The sequence below is a fragment of the Gossypium arboreum genome, chromosome 13, assembly GCF_025698485.1.
Source record: "Gossypium arboreum isolate Shixiya-1 chromosome 13, ASM2569848v2, whole genome shotgun sequence".
NCBI lineage: Eukaryota > Viridiplantae > Streptophyta > Magnoliopsida > Malvales > Malvaceae > Gossypium > Gossypium arboreum.
In genome coordinates this window covers 117,369,057-117,389,899 of record NC_069082.1, presented here as the reverse complement: position 1 = coordinate 117,389,899, position 20,843 = coordinate 117,369,057, and the positions used below count along the sequence as shown (strand labels likewise).

The 20,843-nt window shown below is 34.2% G+C and overlaps 4 protein-coding genes across 8 annotated transcripts; 3 read left to right on the top strand and 1 right to left on the bottom strand.

Annotated features, from left to right (window-relative positions):
• The first annotated feature begins 8,033 nt into the window (after positions 1 to 8,033).
• LOC108461245 (uncharacterized) lies at positions 8,034 to 11,626 on the top strand. 3 transcript variants are annotated; one of them, XM_053024304.1, is made up of 4 exons: positions 8,034 to 8,322; positions 9,012 to 10,273; positions 10,470 to 10,947; positions 11,485 to 11,626. In XM_053024304.1, the coding sequence occupies exon 2, from the start codon at positions 9,016 to 9,018 to the stop codon at positions 10,018 to 10,020; it is 1,005 nt and encodes a 334-aa protein (XP_052880264.1). In that variant the 5' UTR covers positions 8,034 to 8,322; positions 9,012 to 9,015; the 3' UTR covers positions 10,021 to 10,273; positions 10,470 to 10,947; positions 11,485 to 11,626. The 3 variants fall into 3 exon arrangements, with proteins under 3 accessions (XP_052880264.1, XP_052880265.1, XP_052880263.1); XM_053024305.1 differs by lacking the exon at positions 10,470 to 10,947; XM_053024303.1 differs by lacking the exon at positions 11,485 to 11,626 and having other exon boundaries at positions 10,470 to 11,113.
• Positions 11,627 to 12,620: 994 nt separating this feature from the next.
• On the top strand, positions 12,621 to 13,260 carry LOC108461246 (uncharacterized). Its single transcript, XM_017761017.2, has 2 exons — positions 12,621 to 12,849; positions 12,946 to 13,260. The coding sequence occupies exons 1-2, from the start codon at positions 12,696 to 12,698 to the stop codon at positions 13,140 to 13,142; spliced, it is 351 nt and encodes a 116-aa protein (XP_017616506.1). The 5' UTR covers positions 12,621 to 12,695; the 3' UTR covers positions 13,143 to 13,260.
• A 1,929-nt stretch (positions 13,261 to 15,189) lies between these two features.
• On the top strand, positions 15,190 to 16,960 carry LOC108461159 (uncharacterized). Of its 3 annotated transcripts, none has more exons than XM_017760887.2 (3): positions 15,190 to 15,439; positions 16,119 to 16,658; positions 16,748 to 16,960. In XM_017760887.2, the coding sequence occupies exons 1-2, from the start codon at positions 15,411 to 15,413 to the stop codon at positions 16,621 to 16,623; spliced, it is 534 nt and encodes a 177-aa protein (XP_017616376.1). In that variant the 5' UTR covers positions 15,190 to 15,410; the 3' UTR covers positions 16,624 to 16,658; positions 16,748 to 16,960. The 3 variants fall into 3 exon arrangements, with proteins under 3 accessions (XP_017616376.1, XP_017616378.1, XP_017616375.1); XM_017760889.2 differs by having other exon boundaries at positions 16,729 to 16,960; XM_017760886.2 differs by having other exon boundaries at positions 16,119 to 16,960.
• Positions 16,961 to 17,554: 594 nt separating this feature from the next.
• LOC108461158 (tocopherol O-methyltransferase, chloroplastic) lies at positions 17,555 to 20,843 on the bottom strand. Its single transcript, XM_017760884.2, has 6 exons — positions 20,264 to 20,843; positions 19,619 to 19,788; positions 19,430 to 19,534; positions 19,079 to 19,282; positions 17,965 to 18,067; positions 17,555 to 17,832 (listed from the first exon to the last, which is right to left on the bottom strand). Exons 1-6 carry the CDS (start codon positions 20,610 to 20,612, stop codon positions 17,726 to 17,728), a joined length of 1,038 nt encoding a protein of 345 aa, XP_017616373.1. The 5' UTR covers positions 20,613 to 20,843; the 3' UTR covers positions 17,555 to 17,725.

Here is a 20,843-nt window from a genome sequence, read left to right as displayed (position 1 = left end):
TTTATTTTTTAACAGAATGAGTATTTAAGATGGATAATCAGTTTTTCGTATGCGTTATTTCAATGGAATCATCTTGACAACAACTGTTGGATGCATATTTGAATGTCGGCAAGAAATAGCAATGAGATTTAATAGAAATGTCTTGTTGGATGATATGAAGGGAAGGATTAACGCAAAAATTGTTAGACGTTGTGGGAGAAATATCTCGAAACTTTTTTACAAGTTTCCAATTTCGACAGATCCCATCAAATTCACCGAAATGGAACTTGTAGACGACGAATACGTGGAGAAAATGATCACTCTTTACTGTGGGAATGGGAATGACAAAAATGCACTGATTCACTTATTTGCTGAGTTAACCGGTATGGAGCAAAATGATGATCTCAATGCATATGATGAAGAACATGGAGCTCAAGAACCGTGCATGGTGGCTCCAACATCGTACGATGATAGTGAATCGACTATACGTAGGATTGATATCGATCTTAATGTTACGCCCGATATTGATGTGGTTGGTGATGATGGATACAATAGTAGTGATCCTTGTGATCAAGAGGTCGATAGTGATACTGATCCCGATGTGGACGATGTCCCCGATGATATTGACGATGAAGACGTGAATGGCAATGGAAACATTAACGCGTCATCGGTCGGGAACCAGATGTGACGCATTATGATACACAATAATCCTGGGCCACACATGTCGCTCATAGACCCCGACTCGGCGCATGCAGCTGAGTTCTCGGAGTACCCTGAAATGCTTCCTGCTCACCAGCTGACCGTAAGTTCGGAACCTGAGGAGTTGTTCGTAGGCCAGATATTCGAAAGTAAAAAAGAGTGTGTTTTTGCTATTAAGCGGTATAGCATGAATATATCAGTGGATTACAAAGTTGCAGTGTCTAAATCGACATTATATATTGGGGACTGTTAGAAGTCGGCAGAAGGCTGCAATTGGTAGGTATGAGCTGCATTTATTCAAAATTCGCAGATGTGGGAGATACGCAAATTTGTTGGGCTTCACACATGCACATCAACACGTATGTCAGAAGATCATCGAAAACTTGATTCCAAAACTATCTGTATGTGTACCATGCCAATGGTGAAGGACATGCCGACAATTAAAGTTTCAGTACTAATAGCCGAAATGCAGGCACGATTTTAGTATCAAGTATCATATCGAAAGGCGTGGATAGCTAAACAGATGGCAATAGAGAAATTGTATGGGGATGTCGATGCGTTGTATAACGAGCTACAGGGATGGATAGCCACTATGCGAGAGTACGTACCAGGGACTGTAATTGAGTTACGGACATGACCTTATTACGGCTTGGATGACCAATTACAGATAGGAAAAAGATTTTTTCATCGGATATTCTGGACTTTTGATCCATGTGTACGCGCATTTCCCCACTGCCGTTTGTGCAAGTGCATGAGACCTGGCTATATGGAAAATATACACAGATCTTACTTCTTGCGGCTGCTCAAGAAGGTAACAGGAACGTGCTCTCGATAGCATTTGCCATTGTAGATAAGGAGAACATGGAATCGTGGGAATTCTTCTTTACCAATCTGCGGAGGTATGTTATTAACAACGATAATATTTGCATCATCTCTGATAAAGGGAAAGGATTAATTACTACCATTAGACGTTCCGGTGTACCATGGAGATCCGTTTACTGCATTCGACATATCGCGACTAACTTCCATCGAGATTATAAGAATGCAGACTGGAAGAGAAAAGTTTTGAAAATGGGTAAATGATTACCTTATATTTTCAATATAAGCTTTAATGTTTTAGGGCAATACTTTAACTTATCTTTTCTTTATACATATACAGCGCATGAGCTAGAGCCACATATTTTTAGCCAAAGACTGATTTGACTTGAGAGTAACATGGAGGGTCAAATGAATACATCTTTCCGACTGTGGTTGGGTACTATAGAGCCGTGGCAATGGGCTCAAAGTTTTGACGAGGGCTTTCGTTGTGGTCAAATGACCATAAACTTAGTGGAGGGGGTCAACGTTGTGTTGTTGAAAACACGACATCTTCCTATTTCATCTATCTTCTTGGCTACATTCTACAGGTTGGCTACCTTGATGCCAAGAATGGGTCAGCAACAAGTCAACCAGATGGAGGCAGGACACGTGTTTGTTGAAGATGTTAGAGATGCAATAGTTGTAAACTGTCAGATGGCAAGGTCGATGAATATAGAAATATATTCACGACTCCTTGAAACATTTCGTGTTACGGAGACCATTAGTTGTCGACCCGGCATACCACCTAGGTCCTATGAAGTTGATCTCCGGAACAGACGGTACGATTGTAGGAGATTCTAAACACTTCATTATCCATGTGCGCATGTCGTGACAGCGTGTGCTAAAGTGAACCTTAATGTTGAACAATTTATCAATGACGTATATACACTTGAGCGCACTTTACGTGTCTGGGAAAATGAGTTCCCCGTCTTACCTGACCTATCTACGTAGGAGGTACCTCTGAAGACTTTCGAGCTTGTCCCAGACAGAAGGCTACGCAAGAATCCGATAGGTCGTCCGCAATCATCCAGAATCTGCAATGAAATGAACATTAGGGAGAAATCTGACGGTAAGCGTTGTGAATTATGCAGGTTAGCTGGTCATTCCTGGAACAAATGTCCGCAGCGAAACTATCATGTTGGACAATCGTCACGATCTGGTAGGAATTGAGCTTATGTTGTAATGTATTTAATTTATATAAAAAAATTATATTGCAAAGTTTGTTCCAATTTGATTAATGTTTTAATGTATTTAATTTATATAAAAAAATTATATTGCAAAGTTTGTTCCAATTAGATTAATGTTGTAATGTATTTAATTTGTATTAGTAGACTAAATTTGTTACAAGTTTTAGTGTTTTAATGTTAAAAAATGTCCAAATTAATCTAATTTACGTTATGGTCAAATATTGTTCCACTTTTCAAAGTTCCAATTAATCTAATTAAATATATCAAAAAAATACAAACTTTTTAATATCAAAACCCCAAGAGACCCCTAAAATTGATGGTTCGATGCTGTGGTCTTAGGGGTATATTTCTGCCGAGGTCGACGTTCATGTTGTGGGTGATTGCGACGACCAACATCCTCTTCAGTCACAGGTGAGGGTGTCTGATACATAGAAAAAAAATCATATGGCTCGAATGGCATCGATGAACTTGATCCGGGAGGAGTGCAATGCTGCGGTGGATACAACCCAATAGGAGTGGAGTACTGCAACAGATAGGGGCCAGTGGTAGTGCTATAATGCGGTGGATATGGGCCGGGAGAAGTGCTGTGCTGCGGTGGGTACGACCCAAAGATATCAAACCCATAATGGTATTCGCCCTCTGACGAGCCCGGAAAATAGTCATTACCCGGCAAATCTAGATGATAAGAAGTATCGGCCGAATGTGAATGCGATGACGAGCCCAGTAAATAGTCATTACTCTGAAAATTCGGATGATAAGAAGTATTAGCCGAATGTGAATACGATTGCTCAGACTTGGTCTCCGGCTCTAGGTCAAGCTCGGGATCTGGTTGTGCATCAGGCTCTATATCGGCCATTGGCTCGTATGCCTCAGATCGCTGCACATGCGGGGGGATTATAGCCGACTACCCGCCAAGTAAATATGGCTTCCCCATGCTAGAGTACCATTGTATGTACTCTAACGATGGTCACAAATCGGAAGAAATATCCATCTGAGGTCTTTGAGCCATTCGATTCTTCCACACCACAACAAATCTTTGGTGCATAACCCCCCAATGTTGTCCATGTTTCCCTTTCTTATTGATGTCGTGAACCTCCCCCACCTGCATTGGCGGATCCAGGATATATTGGATGCAACCAAACTGTCGTAGTACTCGATCCCCGTGGTACCACTCGACTACATTGAAATTGATAATTGGTGCGTTAGTACACCACAATTGAGAATCAACGTAGGCAGACGAGGGTATAATAGCCGCAATTTCTGGTCTACGATATGGCATCCATATAAACTGTATGATTAATACCATGGTTAAAATTTAACACCATTCAAGCAAGATATACAAAGCAATTACATGTCATGAATATTTGAATAGCTTACCCCTTCCTCGGCATGTTGTTTAATCATTCGACGATATATCGGGACAGTGTACGACCTCCCGATACTCGGATAAATACTCTATCTACGAAAATAATTTTCAAGTAAATATAGTATCGTTAGAATAGTATCATTATAAAGAAATTGTCAATTGCTAACAAGTTAAATTTTATCACCTGTTAATTAGCGGAAATACGTATGGTTGGTGACTAACCGATGCCAAAAATGGCATCCGATAAAGAGCCCATGATTGCAACAATACAAGGCATCCACCCATGTCTACGACATCAGGCTTTGTCATCCGACAAAGCTCACGATACAACATAGCCAGAACTGCGAACCCCAACTATACGAGCGAACATTACGCAAATCAGCTAATAGAGGTAAATACTGGAGATGAACCTTGTTGTTGTTGGAATTGGGCATCAGTACACCCCCTATGATATACATAACGTACGCTCGAGCTGCACACACCAACTCTTATCCAGTGGCATTAACTGATAAATGCTGAAAATTGGCTTTTAGCCATGTAAATTTCAACTCCGAAAAAGTAAAATCAGCACCGCCGGGCGAGGCTCCTAGTAGACTATAACAAAATGCGGCCGGCTTAGCTATCGCACTTACACCCGTGACGGCATCCCTGTCAATTGAGAGCCCAAAGTGCAACGCAACATCCTCTAGAGTGACAGTGCACTCCCCGCATGGCAAATGAAAAGTGTGGGTCTCCGGTCGCCAACGCTCGACCAATGCGGATATTAAATCATACCGCAAATCGAACGTCCGGGTCAATGCTGCTAACCCGAATCCAGCTAGCTCTAAGTAGGGCATCAGTCGTGCATCTGGGGAATATCCTAAACCATTCATCCGACCCCTTAATACGCGGTACGAGTCCTGACAATATTAAATTATAGAAAATAGTTATAATAATATAATTTATTTCCTTAAATTACGTAAATCTTTTTTTAATGGAACCCGTGATTAACAAATAACAATATTTTACCATCTTATTAACTGTGTCATATATGTGAGGAATATCCTTCTTGATCAATGAAGCCATTGCGATGCCTGCAATTTCAACATAAATTTCGATTAGTAATTTTAATGTTTGATGGATTTTAAATATTTATTAAAATAACTAAATTTTATATATTGCTTTTAATTACAAAAATAGCAAACAGTATTTTCAACAACATATTTTTTGCTATACTACATTAAAAAATAAATATATTCAACTCAAATACAAATATTTTATTATAATTTAAAATATATAAAATAAGTAAAATATTTTGCTTTAAAATATAATATATTTAATAAACCCGCATGTAGTTCAATATATTTTAATTTAATTTATTGGGAAATAAAAAATTTCATATAATATTTTAATTTAATAAGTAAAATATTTTAATTAAATTCATTGGGAAATAAAAATTTTCGTATTTCTAAAATTTTTAAAATTTTCGATTCTATTTTTAAATATACTATTTTCGTATTTTATTTTTTATCTTATTTTAGTACATAATGTTTCAAATGTATTATTTTAGTATTTTAAAATAACCTTGATTTTGTCTCTTTATTTGTATTTCTAAAATATTTGGATTTTAATTTTAAAATAAACTATTTTAGTATTTTATTTTTATCTTATTTTAGTACATAATGTTTCAAATGTATTATTTTAGTGTTTTTAAATAACCCTAATTTTGTCCCTTTGTTTGTATTTTAAAAATATTCGGATTTTATTTTTTAAAATATACTATTTTCGTATTTTATTTTTATCTTATTTTAGTACATAAAGTTTCAAATGTATTATTTTAGTGTTTTTAAATAACCCTAATTTTGTTCATTTGTTTGTATTTCTAAAATATTCGTATTTTATTTTTAAATATACTATTTTCGTATTTTATTTTTATCTTATTTTGTACAAGTACATAATGTTTCAAATATATTATTTTAATGTTTTTAAATAACCTTAATTTTGTCCCTTTGTTTATATTTTTAAAATTTTCAGATTTTATTTTTAAAATATACTATTTTTGTATTTTATTTTTATATTATTTTTATACTATTTTTCGTATTTTATTCTATTTTTTCATATTCTATTTCTTTTCGTATTTTATTTTTCATTAATATATTTTTCATATTTTCTTTTTATACTATTTTACAAAAACCACATCACATAAAAATAAAAAAAATTAAAATAATCAGAATATAACATGCCAAAGAAATTTTATAAAAATATATCTAATCAACTCAAACACACTTAACAAATAAGTTACATAAAATAATAATAATAAAGCGTTCTTTACACATAACATACATAAGTTTTTTACTTCAATAAAAATTAAAAATAAATTAAGAATGAATGAATAAAAATATAAAATAAATACAAACATACCTTAATATCTCTTTTAATCAAATAACACCTTGCAAAAAAATAAATTTACAAATTAAATCTAAATTAAATTAAATTCAAATCAACAATAATAATAGTGTAGTGTCTAAAATACTTGTTTAAAAAAAATTTACTCTTTTTTTCCTTCTTTTTCCTTCCCTCCCTCTTCTTCTCCTTCTCTTTTTCTTTTTCTTTTTCTTTTTTCTTCCCTTCCCTCACGTCTGGTTACTCCTTTTCTTCTTCTCTTCTTTCTTTCTTTTCTCTCCTTTCTTCCCCAAATGAGCTAGGGGACCATAATATATGGTCCCAAATAGAGAAGAAGCCAAATCCTTCCAAAACCCCCATGATTGAAAAGTCATATCCGGTGGCAATGGAGCAGTGGTGACGCCACTGGCACTGGCACCATCGGTGCCGCCTGTGGCAGGCCCACCACCAATATCTGCAGCCTTTTTTTTTTTCATTTCAGCTTTTTTTTTTGTTTTGTGTCAGAAACCAAGGTAATGCCGCCTCTGGCGGTGGCGTGACTACCCTGGTCATACCATTTTAGTATTTAAATTTAAAGTTGTATTATTTAAGTTTTTTTCTTTTAATACCATAGGTAAAAAACCCAAATATATCCTAAATAAAATAAATTAAAACTAATGCTTATTTTTAATATAAGACTTAAAAGTTTAAATTTTCTATCAAATATATTGCAATCAACATTTAATAACTTCATATTCTCTACTGCAAATTTTCAAATTCAATAATTATAAATTGAGTGTTGAAAAAATTATAAATGATTTATTATATTTTCATTCAAATGTTATAATTTTTTAGTTAAATCTCCAATCATATTCAACTAGACTTGTTTATAGGTCAAGTTATTCGTCCAAACTCAAGACCTGTTTGAAAGTCGAGAGGTTTGGACAACAATATTAAGCCCAAAAGATGGAATTGAGTAAAAAATTAGGCACATTTAAAATTTAAAAAAACCTATTAAAGAAAATAAATTTAAACAAGATAAAATTTTATAATAAGAACAATATAGTATAAATTGTTTTTAGATAATACTATATTTCAGAACCAAATATTTAAATTTTACATTCTAACCACATGAGCCACCATATTTTTATTACGAAACGTAATTCAATTGGTATTTTAGCTTCTTCTTTTTCTTTTTTTTTAAAATAATCTCATTATAAGTTTTTGATCATATTTATTCTTTTTTAACACAATACTTAGAATTACTTATACTCCCTCCTTAATCTATAAATAAGTGGATAATGCATTTCAGTACACTCAAACTCACATCCTCTTATATTGACAATAATTTCTATAGTAATCGAGCTAATACTTAGGGTGAGTTTGGATGAACGGTACGTTTACCTGCTGTTAATATAAAAATAGCGGTGATGATAAAATTAGATACTATAATAATACTATAATATAAAAAAATAAATTAAACGCACCGCACCGCACCACACAGCATAACATTACCGCCCCATACCCACTCTCAATCCGCAATTACTATAGTAGCGTTAATTTTACACTCTTTGTTCACGGAACGGTATGGCATGGGCTGTGGAAGTACTGTTCGGGGTTACATTTTTCGTTGGACCCAATCACTAAAGTCGCGTGTGTAATTAACGCTAATCGTGTAGCCAAACGTTTGAGATTTCTTCCATTTCTAAAACCCTTCCTCCTATAAACCCTTTTTCTTATAAACTTGAGCTCAGCCCTGTAGCTCTTTCGTTTCATTTCTCAAATTAAAGGTTGAAATCGATGTAAATTACTCTTTGTTTTCCTTTCTCAAATCCCAGTCTCTACGCAGCATTCTTCTCACGAGCTTTCATGGTTAGTCTCTCTTTTCTCTCTGAGGAATTTTTTCTATATCTTATTCTTCTTTGGTAAGTGTTTAAAGTGTTTGATTTTTTGTCTCAATGAGCTTAGATGCTGTTGTTACAATTTTTTTCATTCCTCAGCATAAATACCCATCTTTTTTTCTTTTTCTTTTTTTTTTTTTGCGATTTGATTGTTTTCCCATGTTTTCCTTTGTGGTTTTAGGTGTCTCTTCTAGGTCAAATAATAACTTTTATTTTCTAAGAAATACTATGAAACTTAATCATTTGAGTCTTTTGATGGATTCTTTCTGACTTTCTTTATGTTTGAAGAATCAGAGTCTCTTTGAAGTTTGCCATGGCGAATGAACTTTTTTCTTAAATTGATTAGTAGCATTGATGATATGGAGCAGTTGAGTCCAGTTTTTATGCTTACAGAGCTTTTGGTTTTCATAGGTTCTGTTTGTTTAGTTGTTAAAGAAAAGGATGGTACAAAAACAAAACCACATTTTTATTAAATGAATAATGACTTGAATGAAACCCACATTTAAGCTTAATTGATAATTTTTTTTTCTGCAACTACAAACTTTACACATTTCTTTTCAAATAGAGGCACATCTTCAACAAAATTTTTGCTTGCGCCCTCATATTTTAATCATGATTGCTTACCCTAACTCTATCCTCTCTTTTTTTTCTTTTGGGCAGTGAAATGCTTGCATATTGCTTTCCTTTAATCATTCAGCTATCAAATTACAAAAGCAGGATTATCCATAACATTGGTTTGCTTGTGGGTAATTTGAAGTATAGGAGAACATATTCCAGCCAGAATCTATTTGAGCCAGTTAGTGGAAGGCTCATCACTAGTAGTCAATTTGTTAATCACCCTTCTCAAAGAAGTTTTAGTCAATCTAGTTGTTATCAGAAATTCGCACATGCTGAAACTCATTCTATCCTTCGGTCCAGTAGTCTTCAGCATCGGTTCAAAAATTGGCAAGAACTGAGAAAGCATAAATTGACAGCTAGCACATTTGCTGGGGCTATAGGCTTTTGGCCTTTGCGAAGGACCCAGCTCTGGCTAGAGAAACTTGGGGCGATTGAGCATTTTTCTGGTAACTTAGCTACATGTTGGAGCAATATCAAAGAAGAGGAAGCACTTGAAAGATATAAACTGATTACTGGGAATACAATTGAGTTTCCTGAATTTCAGGTTTATGGTAAGATGAATCCTGAAGACAGTTGGTTAGCAGCTTCACCTGATGGCTTGGTGAACAGGTTTGTTTATGGGTTGCCTCCCGGGGGAGTATTGGAGATAAAATGTCCATTTTTTGGTGGGGATATGAGCCAGGCTTTCCCTTGGAAGCGCATCCCCCTCTATTGCATTCCACAAGCTCAGGGTTTAATGGAAATCATGGACCGGGAATGGATGGATTTCTATGTTTGGACTCCTAACGGAAGCAGTCTATTTAGGATTTACCGAGATGTAAAATACTGGAATGTTCTGAAATCGGCACTCTCTGACTTTTGGTGGAAGCATGTTCAACCAGCTAAAGAAATATGCAGTAAAAATGTGATAACAGATCCCCTCATAGAATTAAAATCACTAAGGCCAGACTCGAGGCATGAATCATGTGGCGATATAGTTCGTCAAAGCAAACTTATAGCTGATAACTCCAATTTATTGATTTGTGAAATAAATGGACAACTGATAACCTGATTTGATGACTGAGATATTGAATTTTAAACCAAGTCTAATTCATTAATACCAATGCTTATTTGAGGTTTTAACAATTATTGAAAATTTTGGTTACCATGAGTTTCCTCAGAGGAAGAAGATCAAGTTTGGAAGTGCTCGTTCATTATGGTTCTTTTTCTAGATGTATGAAGTTACTATTAGGGGCATTTCTCCCTTTAGTTGGACAAAGCTGAATGCCTATGGTTGTTGCAAGAGTTCACGGGAACCTCAGCTGGTAAGTGAATATTGAGAAATGAAGAAGACTATATTGCTAAATTGGGTCTTCTGAAGTTTGCAATCCATCATGCTTTTAATTGTATGATAATGTGTGTGTGTGTGTGTTTTTTTTTTTTTTTCCCTTATGATGCTTAAAATGCTCTGGAATGGAAAAGCTAACTCTTGGTTGAATCTGGTTCACGTTGGCATGAAAGTTGGACCGCAAAATCTTGGAGGCACATTCCTAATAAAGCATTGTTACATGGTTGTAGCAACTTCTTGACTAGAGGCTGGCATGGATAATATTGCACTAACCTTGGAGAGGCTACAAGTATTCAAATCAATGAGCTTATACAAGGAATTGCCTGGCTCATATATTTGATGATCCTCCAGCCTGGCTGATTTCTGTTGTAAGAAGTCATCCTTTCTGGTTGTTTGGCTCTAAGTCTGTCTCAGTTGTAATTTCAACTTCAGAGGGAGATAGGAAACCTTGTTGGGGACCTAATACATTTTATTTAGGTCCTATTTCTTATTTCCTGGAGTGGACAAATGTGGGACATTTGAAGAAAGAGGCTACAAATTGACCTTTAGGCAATGGTAGAAAGCTGATCAAGGGAAAATCCTGCAGCCAACTGATCTTTAAGGGGACTATAGGCCTTCTTCTATGTAGATTCAATGATGACTTATCTTAAGGTTAGCATTTCTAGTTACATATCTTATATTGGGGATGGGAAGAAGAAGTGCTTAGAAGCATGCTTGCTACAGATTCAAATGAGACTGATTTGTCATGATAGGTGTTTCCAAAATGTAATCACTCAACTTTTAATAAAGTGAACTACCTATGTGTTTTCTTGTGCTATATGTTCTGTATCTATTACATATTTAAACGTGTAAATTAGAGATGTCTGCCATTAGATAACTGTTACTTTGAGGATACCATCGTTTACGAATGCAAATTTTTGTCTGCTGCCACATTAGCAGTAGCATCACTATTACTTGTTCCTTCGATGTTTTGTCAGTGTCCCGTGTGCTTTTGAATTCCATACGCCATACTCCTGCTGAAATGAATGGATTTTCACACAAAATGAAGAAAGCTTAATACATAGAATCAGTTGAATGCAAGATTAGTGACGCTTGATTGTATATGAAAAAGTATAGAAATAAGTTTGTTGAAGCCCATCTTCATGGACTCTTTTATGAAACGAAGTGTAATGTTTACTTTGGTTGCAGCGTAGTGCATGACCTGGGAGATGCATTGCCATGGGGTTTAGTTCTTCGGTATCTGCCTGATTGGATTCATCTGGCTTCAAGCTGTTATGACAATCTTTATAAAATCATTTGGCTGAGGAGCTTTATGTGGATTCATGATATGAGGTATGATTAAGACAGTAGAATTCAATATATTATTCTACACGATTGGTGTCAATTGAACCATTTTAATCATTTTGATTCTAAAAATATTATGATGTACAAAGGGGTGTATATATGATATGTAGATGATCCACTGCTTGAAAATATCATAAAAACACTTGGAAGTAAAGGCCTTCCCAATTTCAGACAGAATCCCATCCCACAAACACCCATTGTTCAATTAGTAGGATTTATGATATGTTTGATGATGGTCGATTTTTGAAATAGATGTTTTCTATGACGATTCTTTTTTTTAATGTATATCAAGTTATGTTCCTTGGATTCATGTGTGAGTGTTAGATATATAGGTTGCCAGTTGTTATTATTGCTGATATGTGTGCATGATTGTTCTTTGCCGACCTGATGAACTCATATTAGATGATAACCAAACATATTTGCAGAACTTGAGCAGATGATTGAATAAATCAGATGTGCATTTGGTTTCAACTTCTTTATTATGTTGATTAGTTGAATTAATATTATTTTACATCAAGAAGTTAAAATTACTTTTAAATCTTAATTTTCCTTTTCATAATTCAAATTGTTTATAATCTAACAAAAAGTATATGTCAAAATTTTCAACAATAATTTTTTTTAAAAATATGGTATTTTACATATATTATTTTATTTATATATGTAAATATATGTTGTTTTGTGCGAAAAGCTCATCCTTTTTGAGTAGCATAGTTGTTCTCGATCATAACAACTGGGTGAAATTAACTTCTATTTCGAGTTTGAGTCGTTTTAGATTCGGGTCTAAAATTTTCAAATTTCGAATTTAATTTTTGGCATTCTTTATTTCAGATTATTTGTTTCTATCATTCAAATGTTTTAAGTTCAATTTAATAATTTTCAAAATTAAAATAATTAAATCAAAATTTAACAAATTATTTAATATTACTAAAATAAATATAGAAACGTAAAAAAAAAAAAAAAATCGAGTCTGCTTAATCTTATCCGATGATGTTAGTTACACGCAGATAAATACGACAGCCCAAGAAGAAGAAAATTCGTGAATTTCAAGAGAAGGAATGGCGACACCATCGAAGAACATGAAGGCTTTCTACAAGCAAAAGAAGACAAACCCAACGGGAGGCATCTCCAAATCAAAATCCTCAAAGGCAACCAAACCTGCCGCTACTGATATCGCCCAACTGCCCCATGGCGTTTCTCTGGATCTCAAAGGTCAGTCTCTTTTTTCTTTTCTTTTTTTTTTTTTTTTCTTTTGCCCCTCAAGAAATGGGTATTTTATAAAACCGAAACAATGTTTGTGAGAAGCAGATGATGATATTGAAGAGGAAGAGAAAGCGTTAAGGGAATTCGACATGAACATGGCGTACGGACCATGCATAGGGATAACGCGGCTGGGTCGATGGGAAAGAGCACAAAGATTGGGGCTAAATCCTCCTAAAGAAATCGAGAAGCTTGTGAAAAGTGGTAAGGTGAAACTACAATCATTATTTGATGGGCGTATCTAGAAGGATCATAGGGGAAACCATTATGGTTGACATGGAATGTGGGGAATCCTTTGGAATCAAGCTGGTTGGTTATATGTTATTTCAACTCAGTTTAATTGGAGATCATATGTTTCATCTATTACTCTTTCCTTTAAATTCCTTTCTCAACAAATATAAAGATGTTATATTCAAGTGCAGGTAAACATTACAAAAGATCATATACTAAAATAACTTCACACATGATGGAATTTAAGTTAGAATAAATTTACATAATGTACACAGAGGCTTTATCATTTTGGGACCTCAGCTTTTGCCAACATAATATATTTATAGCTTGTGGGATAAAATTTTATTAAAAATCCTTTTTAAGGTTTGTACGTATGTGTGGATATTCCGTTTTCATTTTTATATGTTGGTTTTTTTTTTATCTATTTGACCTTATACTAATTTGATTCTCCTTTATCGTTATTAGTATATTTACTCTAAAAAATTCTTTTAACTTAAAGAATCAAAAGTGAAAGGTGAAAATATAATCTTTTTTTCATGTGAGTTGCTTAAAATTTATTTCTTTTATACTTTTAATTTCTTGCCTTGACCCCAACACTTTGGTAAATCTTACAGTTTATTCTATACCTTAGATTAATATTTCTCAATACATCAGTATTTTAAATTTTCTCTAGTCTCTTACTATCTTCTCCACTAACACTTATAAATAACATTTTATTTTTTCTGATAAATTCGACTCATAATTGCTCAAAATAATATTGTTACAACCACAGAGATTTTGAGAATGTTACAAAGTTTAACCTTTTTTTTATACAATAATTAGGGTTGGAGATGGGGTCACATGATTTTGAACTCGTGTCAAATAGTTGTTTGACAAAAGTTTTAACCACTGCTTCATATAAGTCAAAACAAACATCAAGTTACTTTTAGTGGGTGTTTGGTTGGCTGAATCTAAGAGTATGGCATGTAATGTTATAGTTCAAAATGAGATTATTATGTTAAGGTTCTCAACATTTTAACTATCCCATAATCTTACATTCTTAAATAATGATAAGATGTCGTAAGAGGGTGTAATCTCATAGACGGAATTTAAAATTGAAGTTAAAATTACCCTTTTATTCTTATTATATTAATCAATATAATTCTTTTCACACACAAAAATAATTATAATTAAAACCAAAATCTCTTATTTTTCTTATCCTTCTCACTCAGTAACTTTGACAACTAAAATATAATTCAATTTTTAATACAACAATTTAATTATTCAAATATACTTCAATTTAAAAATAGTAAATATATCCTAAATAAAATAAATTAAAACTAATGCTTATTTTTAATATAAGACTTAAAAGTTTAAATTTTCTATCAAATATATTGCAATCAACATTTAATAACTTCATATTCTCTATTGCAAATTTTCAAATTCAATAATTATAAATTGAGTGTTGAAAAAATTATAAATGATTTATTATATGTTAGTTCAAATGTTATAATTTTTTAGTTTAAATCTCCAATCATGTTCAACTAAACTTGTTCATAGGTCAAGTTATTCGTCCAGACTCGAGGACCTGTCTAAAAGTCGGGAGGGTTTGTACAACAATATTAAGCTCAAAAAAGATAGACTTTGGTAAAAAAGTTAGTCACATTTAAAATTTTTTTTAAAAAAATGTTAAAGAAAATAAATTTAAACAAGATAAAATTTTATAATAAGAACAATATAGTAAAAATTGTTTTTAGATAATACTATATTTCATTAACCAAATATTTAAATTTTACATTCCAACCACGTGAATCACCCATAATTTTATTACTAAACGTAATTCAATTGGTATTTTAGCTTCTTTTCTTCTTCTTTTTAAAAATAATATTATTATAAGTTTTTAATCATATTTATTCTTTTTGACACAGACTTAGAATTACTCATTATAAATAAGTAGATAATATATTTTAATACACTTAAACTTACGTCATTTTATATTAATAATAATTTTATATTAATCGAGCTAATGCTCAATCCACAATTACTATATTAGCATTAATTTTGCACTCTTTGTTCATGGAACGGTATGGCATGGGCTGTGGAAGTACTATTCGGCGTTACATTTTTCGTTGGACCCAACCACTAAAGTCCCGTGTGTAATTAACGCTAATCGTGTAGGCGTGTAGCCAAACATTTGGGATTTCTTCCATTTCTAAAACCCTTCTGCCAAAACCCTTTTTCTTATAAACTTGTGCTCAGCCCTGTTAAGCTCTTTTGTTTTCCTTTCTCAAATCCCAGTCTCTATGCAGCATTCTTCTCACAAGCTCTCATGGTTAGTCTCTCTTTTCTTTTTTAGGGTTTTTTCTTTTTCTTATTCTTCTTTGGAAAGTGTTTAAAGTGTTTGATTTTTTGTCTCAATGAACTTAGATGCTGTTGTTACGATTTTTTTCGTTCCACAGCATAAATACCCATCTTTTTTTTTTTGATTTGATTCTTTTCCCATGTTTTCCTTTGTGGTTTTAGGTGTCTCTTCTAAGTCAAATAATTTTTATTTTCTAAGAGATACTATGAAACTTAATCATTTGAGTCTTTTGATGGATTCTTTCTGACTTTCTTTATGTTTGAAGAATCAGAGTCTTTTTGAAGTTTGCCATGGCGAATGAAATTTTTTCTTAAATTGATTAGTAGCATTGATGATATGGAGCAGTTGAGTCCAGTTTTTATGCTTACAGAGCTTTTGATTTTTACAGGTTCTGTTTGTTTAGTTGTTAAAGAAAAGGATGGTACAAAAACAAAACCACATTTTTATTAAATGAATAATGACTTGAATGAAACCCACATTTAAGCTTAATTGATAATTGTTTTTTCTGCAACTGCAAACTTTACACATTTCTTTGCAAATAGAGGCACATCTTCAACAAAATTTTTGCTTGCGCCCTCATATTTTAATCATGATTGCTTACCCTAACTCTATCCTCTCTTTTTTTTTTTTTTTTTTTTCTTTTGGGCAGTGAAATGCTTGCATATTGCTTTCCGTTAATCATTCAGCTATCAAATTACAAAAGCAGGATTATCCATAACATTGGTTTGCTTGTGGGTAATTTGAAGTATAGGAGAACATATTCCAGCCAGAATCTACTTGAGCCAGTTAGTGGAAGGCTCATCACTAGTAGTCAATTTGTCAATCACCCTTCTCAAAGAAGGTTTAGTCAATCTAGTTGTTATCAGAAATTCGCACCTGCTGAAACTCATTCTATCCTTCGGTCCAGTAGTCTTCAGCATCGGTTCAAAAAGTGGCAAGAACTGAGAAAGCATAAATTGACAGCTAGCACATTTGCTGGGGCTGTCGGCTTTTTCCTTTCGCGAAGGACCAAGCTCTGGCTAGAGAAACTTGGGGCAATTCCTCATACAAGAGTAATATCAATTGTGTTCCATCATCCTAATTCGGGTGTATCAATATTAAAGTTCTGTGTTAACCTTGAGGGGCAACGCCCACTACACGATTACACTGATTAGTACGAATTTACTTCTAAAGTAGTAGTTCTTCCACGGTATAGTGATTCTTTCTTTTATTTGCGCTTGGTTTATTTTTCAATCAGTGCTAACAATTTTGTTTTACAGTCGTATTTTTCCAACACAGGTGAGAGTCTCCCTCACAACTATTTGAAAGGAAAACTGATGTGGTTTGTAGAGTTGGAAGCCTGTCATGTCTAGTAGATTTGATGATGGAATCATTGGCCTTTAGGCCTTCGTCTTGTACAAGTCATTCTTCTTGTTTTAGGTATCTGTCTTGATTTAAGTCTCGTCTGTATGGAATGTCTTTCTATTAATGAAACGAAATGCATGCTAAAAATATTCTGTCGAGTTATGAAGTTGGTTCTTGGTAGGCAGTAAATTTTCAAAAATTGGGAATCATGCTCCAATACTAAGTTACAAGATCGGAATTCTATCATAGTTCTGTTGGGGTTAGTACATCGTTAGATCATGGTAGATATCTTGGTCTACCATCTCTGTTGGGCCGTAATAAAGGAAATTTCTTTTATGTTATCAGAAAATCTCTTAGCAATCGACTCTTTTCTTCGAAGAGCAAGCTCCTCTCTAAGCCTACTAAGGAAATTGTTATTAAAACTGTGGCACAATTTGTACCTATATTCTGCATGAGTGTCTTTTTCATACTTGTCAATATGTTTGAAGAGTTGCAGAAAATGAAGAATTCTTTTTGGTAGGATTCAGGTAATAATGATCATCGAAATATCCATTAAGCATCTTGGGACAAGCTTTGTGTTCCTAAAAGGTACAAAGGTATGAGATTTTGCAATTTGCATTGCTGTAATTTGGCTATGCTTGGAAAGCAAGCGGCGCGCCTTATTATTCATCTAGACACAATATTAATCGGAAATGCTGTAGTTTTAAGTATATGTTTAAGAGTTAGAAATGGAACAAACAATTTTTCAAAACTCCATACGTATTGCAGTGGCATCAGTTTTTTATTCAACTTTATTTGCTCATTTTCCCTTACACCATAAGGGATGTTTAAAGCAAAGTCATATAGGAGCTTCACCATTGACACAGATTTGAGCGGATGAATTACAGTAGAAATTAAGATTTGGGTTATGGCCTACTCAGCTGGCTTCCGGCAAGCAATGATGGCGAACTTTATCACCCCTTTCTGGAAACCTTCGATCATCAATGGCATCACCAGTGCACCTTTTATGGTTTTTAATCCTAATCAACCCCATAATTAAGAACCAAGGCTGAGAAAGCTAATCATAATTTACTTCTAAGAGGGTGTTTATTTATTTATTTTGATCTCATGATTCTATTAAAGCGTGATTGTTGAAAAAAATATAATATTACCACTTCGTAGCAGCGATGTGAAGCCCTTCCATGTCAATGCTGAACGTATTACTGCTGGCCAAAAGGGTGCTACATTCTCAGTCCAATCTCCTGCCTTTATATCCTGCATTACATCCCAAAGGTGTTACATGATGCAACCATCTTAATTGCATCAAGCACGAACATTAAAAATGCAATATGAAAAAGAGACACGGATATGATACTAATACATGAATATGTTAAAATTTATTTAAATCTATCAAAATATATGTAAAGATTTATTTAAGTAAAGTGAGGAGATGTTACAATCTAGAAAAATGAGACGTCATGGAGAGATGATGAGAGGAAGATCGGAACAAATTCTGGAAAACAACTGTGATGGTAGGCAGTGGTGATGGACGCAATAAAGGATTGAGAAAGATAAAAGCTATGGTGGTGGTTGTGATTATAGAAAGAAAGTTGCAGAGAAAATTTTATAGAGCTAAGTTCGCTAAAAGATCAAAAAAGTCTCGTAAATGAGACACTCAAACTTTTATTTATAAACCTTGAAAAATGAAATTATGAAAAGAAAGTGCTTTCAAGGAACTTATGAAAAGAAAATGAGTATTAATGTTCTAAAATGGTAGGTAGTAAAATTAAAAGTGGTTACTTGGACAAGAGAAAATGGAAGATAACTTACATAAATTATGGGTATAATGGCAGTTAATGAAAGTTACATTCACTTGAAGTATTTTAACTACTTTTTAATATCAACGCAGCGGTTGTTGATTAAAGAAATAAAGAGAAATCACTTGCATTTTGAAAGAAAGGTTAAGAAGATATCTTTGACAATTTCCACATCAAAACCTTCAATCCATGCTTTACAGGGCATCCCAAAAGTGGAATGACACAAGAATTCTGTCAGCCTTCCAAGATTATTCCCAAAAAATTATGCACAAAGGAAGTTGTTCCCAAAAGTGCTCATGTAAAAACAATATTTCTCAGAACTACTATTGATTGGATAGTTAGTAACCAAAAACAATTATCTACTGTCTATAAATATCAACGATGATAATGACAAAAAAGAAAAGATACAAGTAAGACAAAAATAAAAGAATTACATGAATTTTTGTAGCAAAATGAAGGAATAAAATACCTGGAGAGATAGGGACTGAAATAATTTGACATAATCAGAAGTAGAACACCACTCTGGTAAATAGTAAGCATCACATATTCTGTTTAAAAGCTTTTGCTCCCATGGCTGCAAAGACTCTTCAGATGGACCAAGATCCCTATGGCACCATGTCACTACTATTATTGTGCCTCCTGGAGCTGCCACTCGCACCAGCTCTTCAACAAACTGCCAGTTTATTCACAATTTGTAACCCCAAACATAACCAATCTAAGATGATATTATCAGATAATTCAAGCATGGATGCATTCTATTTTCTGTTATTATTTAAAAGAAATCGTGCCAAATGAAACTAAAAAAAAAAAAGTTACAAACCTTGGGTTTGTCAGGCATGTGTTCTCCGCTTTCCATAGACCAAACAAGATCAAATTGGTCATCAGGGAATGGTTGGTTCAAGGCATCTGCAACTTCAAAACAAACCTGCTAATACGGCTACGTGTTATACTAATAAATAAGTTATTGCATTTGGCTAATGGTAAAAGCCTTTAATGTATGAATACATGCCTGGTCTGCTAGTACTTGAGCATTAGCAAGAGCATTGGCTCTTCCAGCTTGAACAGGGCTCAAAGTAATGCCTTGGCATTTTGCTCCATATTTCCTTGCTAGATACCTAGAACTGCCTCCTATCCCACACCCAACATCAACTATTCTCTTGGGTCTGTTTGCTGGGTCATCTGCAAACCCAATTTCAGATATTTCAATTGAGTCCCGAGGATAAGGAGAAAATAATTAAACACAAACGAACTATTCATCCATTCCAATTAAGGCAACAAAAATCTGGATGTACAACAAAAACTGATCAGTTTCGACCATCTATGACTATTAGGGCCATGTTTGGATGTCAATTTCAATGCTCTATTTTTCTTATTCACGTTTTGCTTACAAATATATTACTAACCTAACCAATCTTTTCCTGCACGGACTTGGAACTTTTGTATCTCCATCCAACGTATATCTGAATTCTATGAACAAAAATATATTTTTTAAGCTTAATATTTTTATCTAAATTTTCCTAAATTTCAGACATATAGACGTATAGTCCAGTCAATGAACAGTTATAAGGAGCACCTGTATGATTGGACTTGGCACTACTCTCGTATCTTCCAACAGAAACTGACACATATTTAAAAATATTTAAGGAAAACTAACCCGATATTCCAGCGAAACGGAGCGATTCTTCGATCATTCGAATCTGAGCGGCACGATGATCTGAACCCGAAACATCGGAACCCGGGTCGTAATATCCATGGTGCATATGGTCACCCCATATGTCTTCCCAAATCCCCGACGACTCATCGTAAAACTCCGCTATCCCTTCCTGCAACGTGGTGGTGGACGAAGATGACACCGCCGCCTTAACATGCGCGGACAGGGAGCGTCTGTTAGATGGAAACGACCGGGACAAAGAAGGGAAGGAAACGGAAAGTCGTGGCGGAGGTGAGAGTTGGAACGTGCCATGGAAGCAAGTGTGTGTTTGTAAATGTAACGCGGCAGCCATTGATTATGGTTGCAGTCGTCGGTGTGGTTGGGTCAGCGACTGAAATGGCTGCTTTGTTGTAGTAGTGGTGGAAGGGTAAAAAAGGGAAGAACAGTTAAAAGAGTGTGAGGGGGAAATTGCAGAGCAGCGAGGCTTAATGTTTTTGTGGATGTAATTGGAAGATGCGTGCTCTTCTTGTCCCCAAAGTTGCGTATGGATATGGGGAAAGATCTTCGGTTGTAATGAAATTAC

Coding starts and splice junctions, on each gene's coding strand:
- LOC108461245 (XM_053024305.1), top strand. CDS start 9,016: ATGCTTGCATATTGCTTTCCTTTAATCATTCAGCTATCAAATTACAAA.
- LOC108461159 (XM_017760887.2), top strand. CDS start 15,411: ATGCAGCATTCTTCTCACAAGCTCTCATG. Junction 15,440..16,118: donor TCTTCTCACAAGCTCTCATG/GTTAGTCTCTCT, acceptor TCTTTTGGGCAG/TGAAATGCTTGCATATTGCT.
- LOC108461158 (XM_017760884.2), bottom strand. CDS start 20,612: ATGGCTGCCGCGTTACATTTACAAACACACACTTGCTTCCATGGCACG. Junction 19,283..19,429: donor ACATGCCTGACAAACCCAAG/GTTTGTAACTTT, acceptor ATAAACTGGCAG/TTTGTTGAAGAGCTGGTGCG. Junction 18,068..19,078: donor TTCAGTCCCTATCTCTCCAG/GTATTTTATTCC, acceptor GATGTAATGCAG/GATATAAAGGCAGGAGATTG.
- LOC108461246 (XM_017761017.2), top strand. CDS start 12,696: ATGGCGACACCATCGAAGAACATGAAGGCTTTCTACAAGCAAAAGAAG. Junction 12,850..12,945: donor CGTTTCTCTGGATCTCAAAG/GTCAGTCTCTTT, acceptor TGTGAGAAGCAG/ATGATGATATTGAAGAGGAA.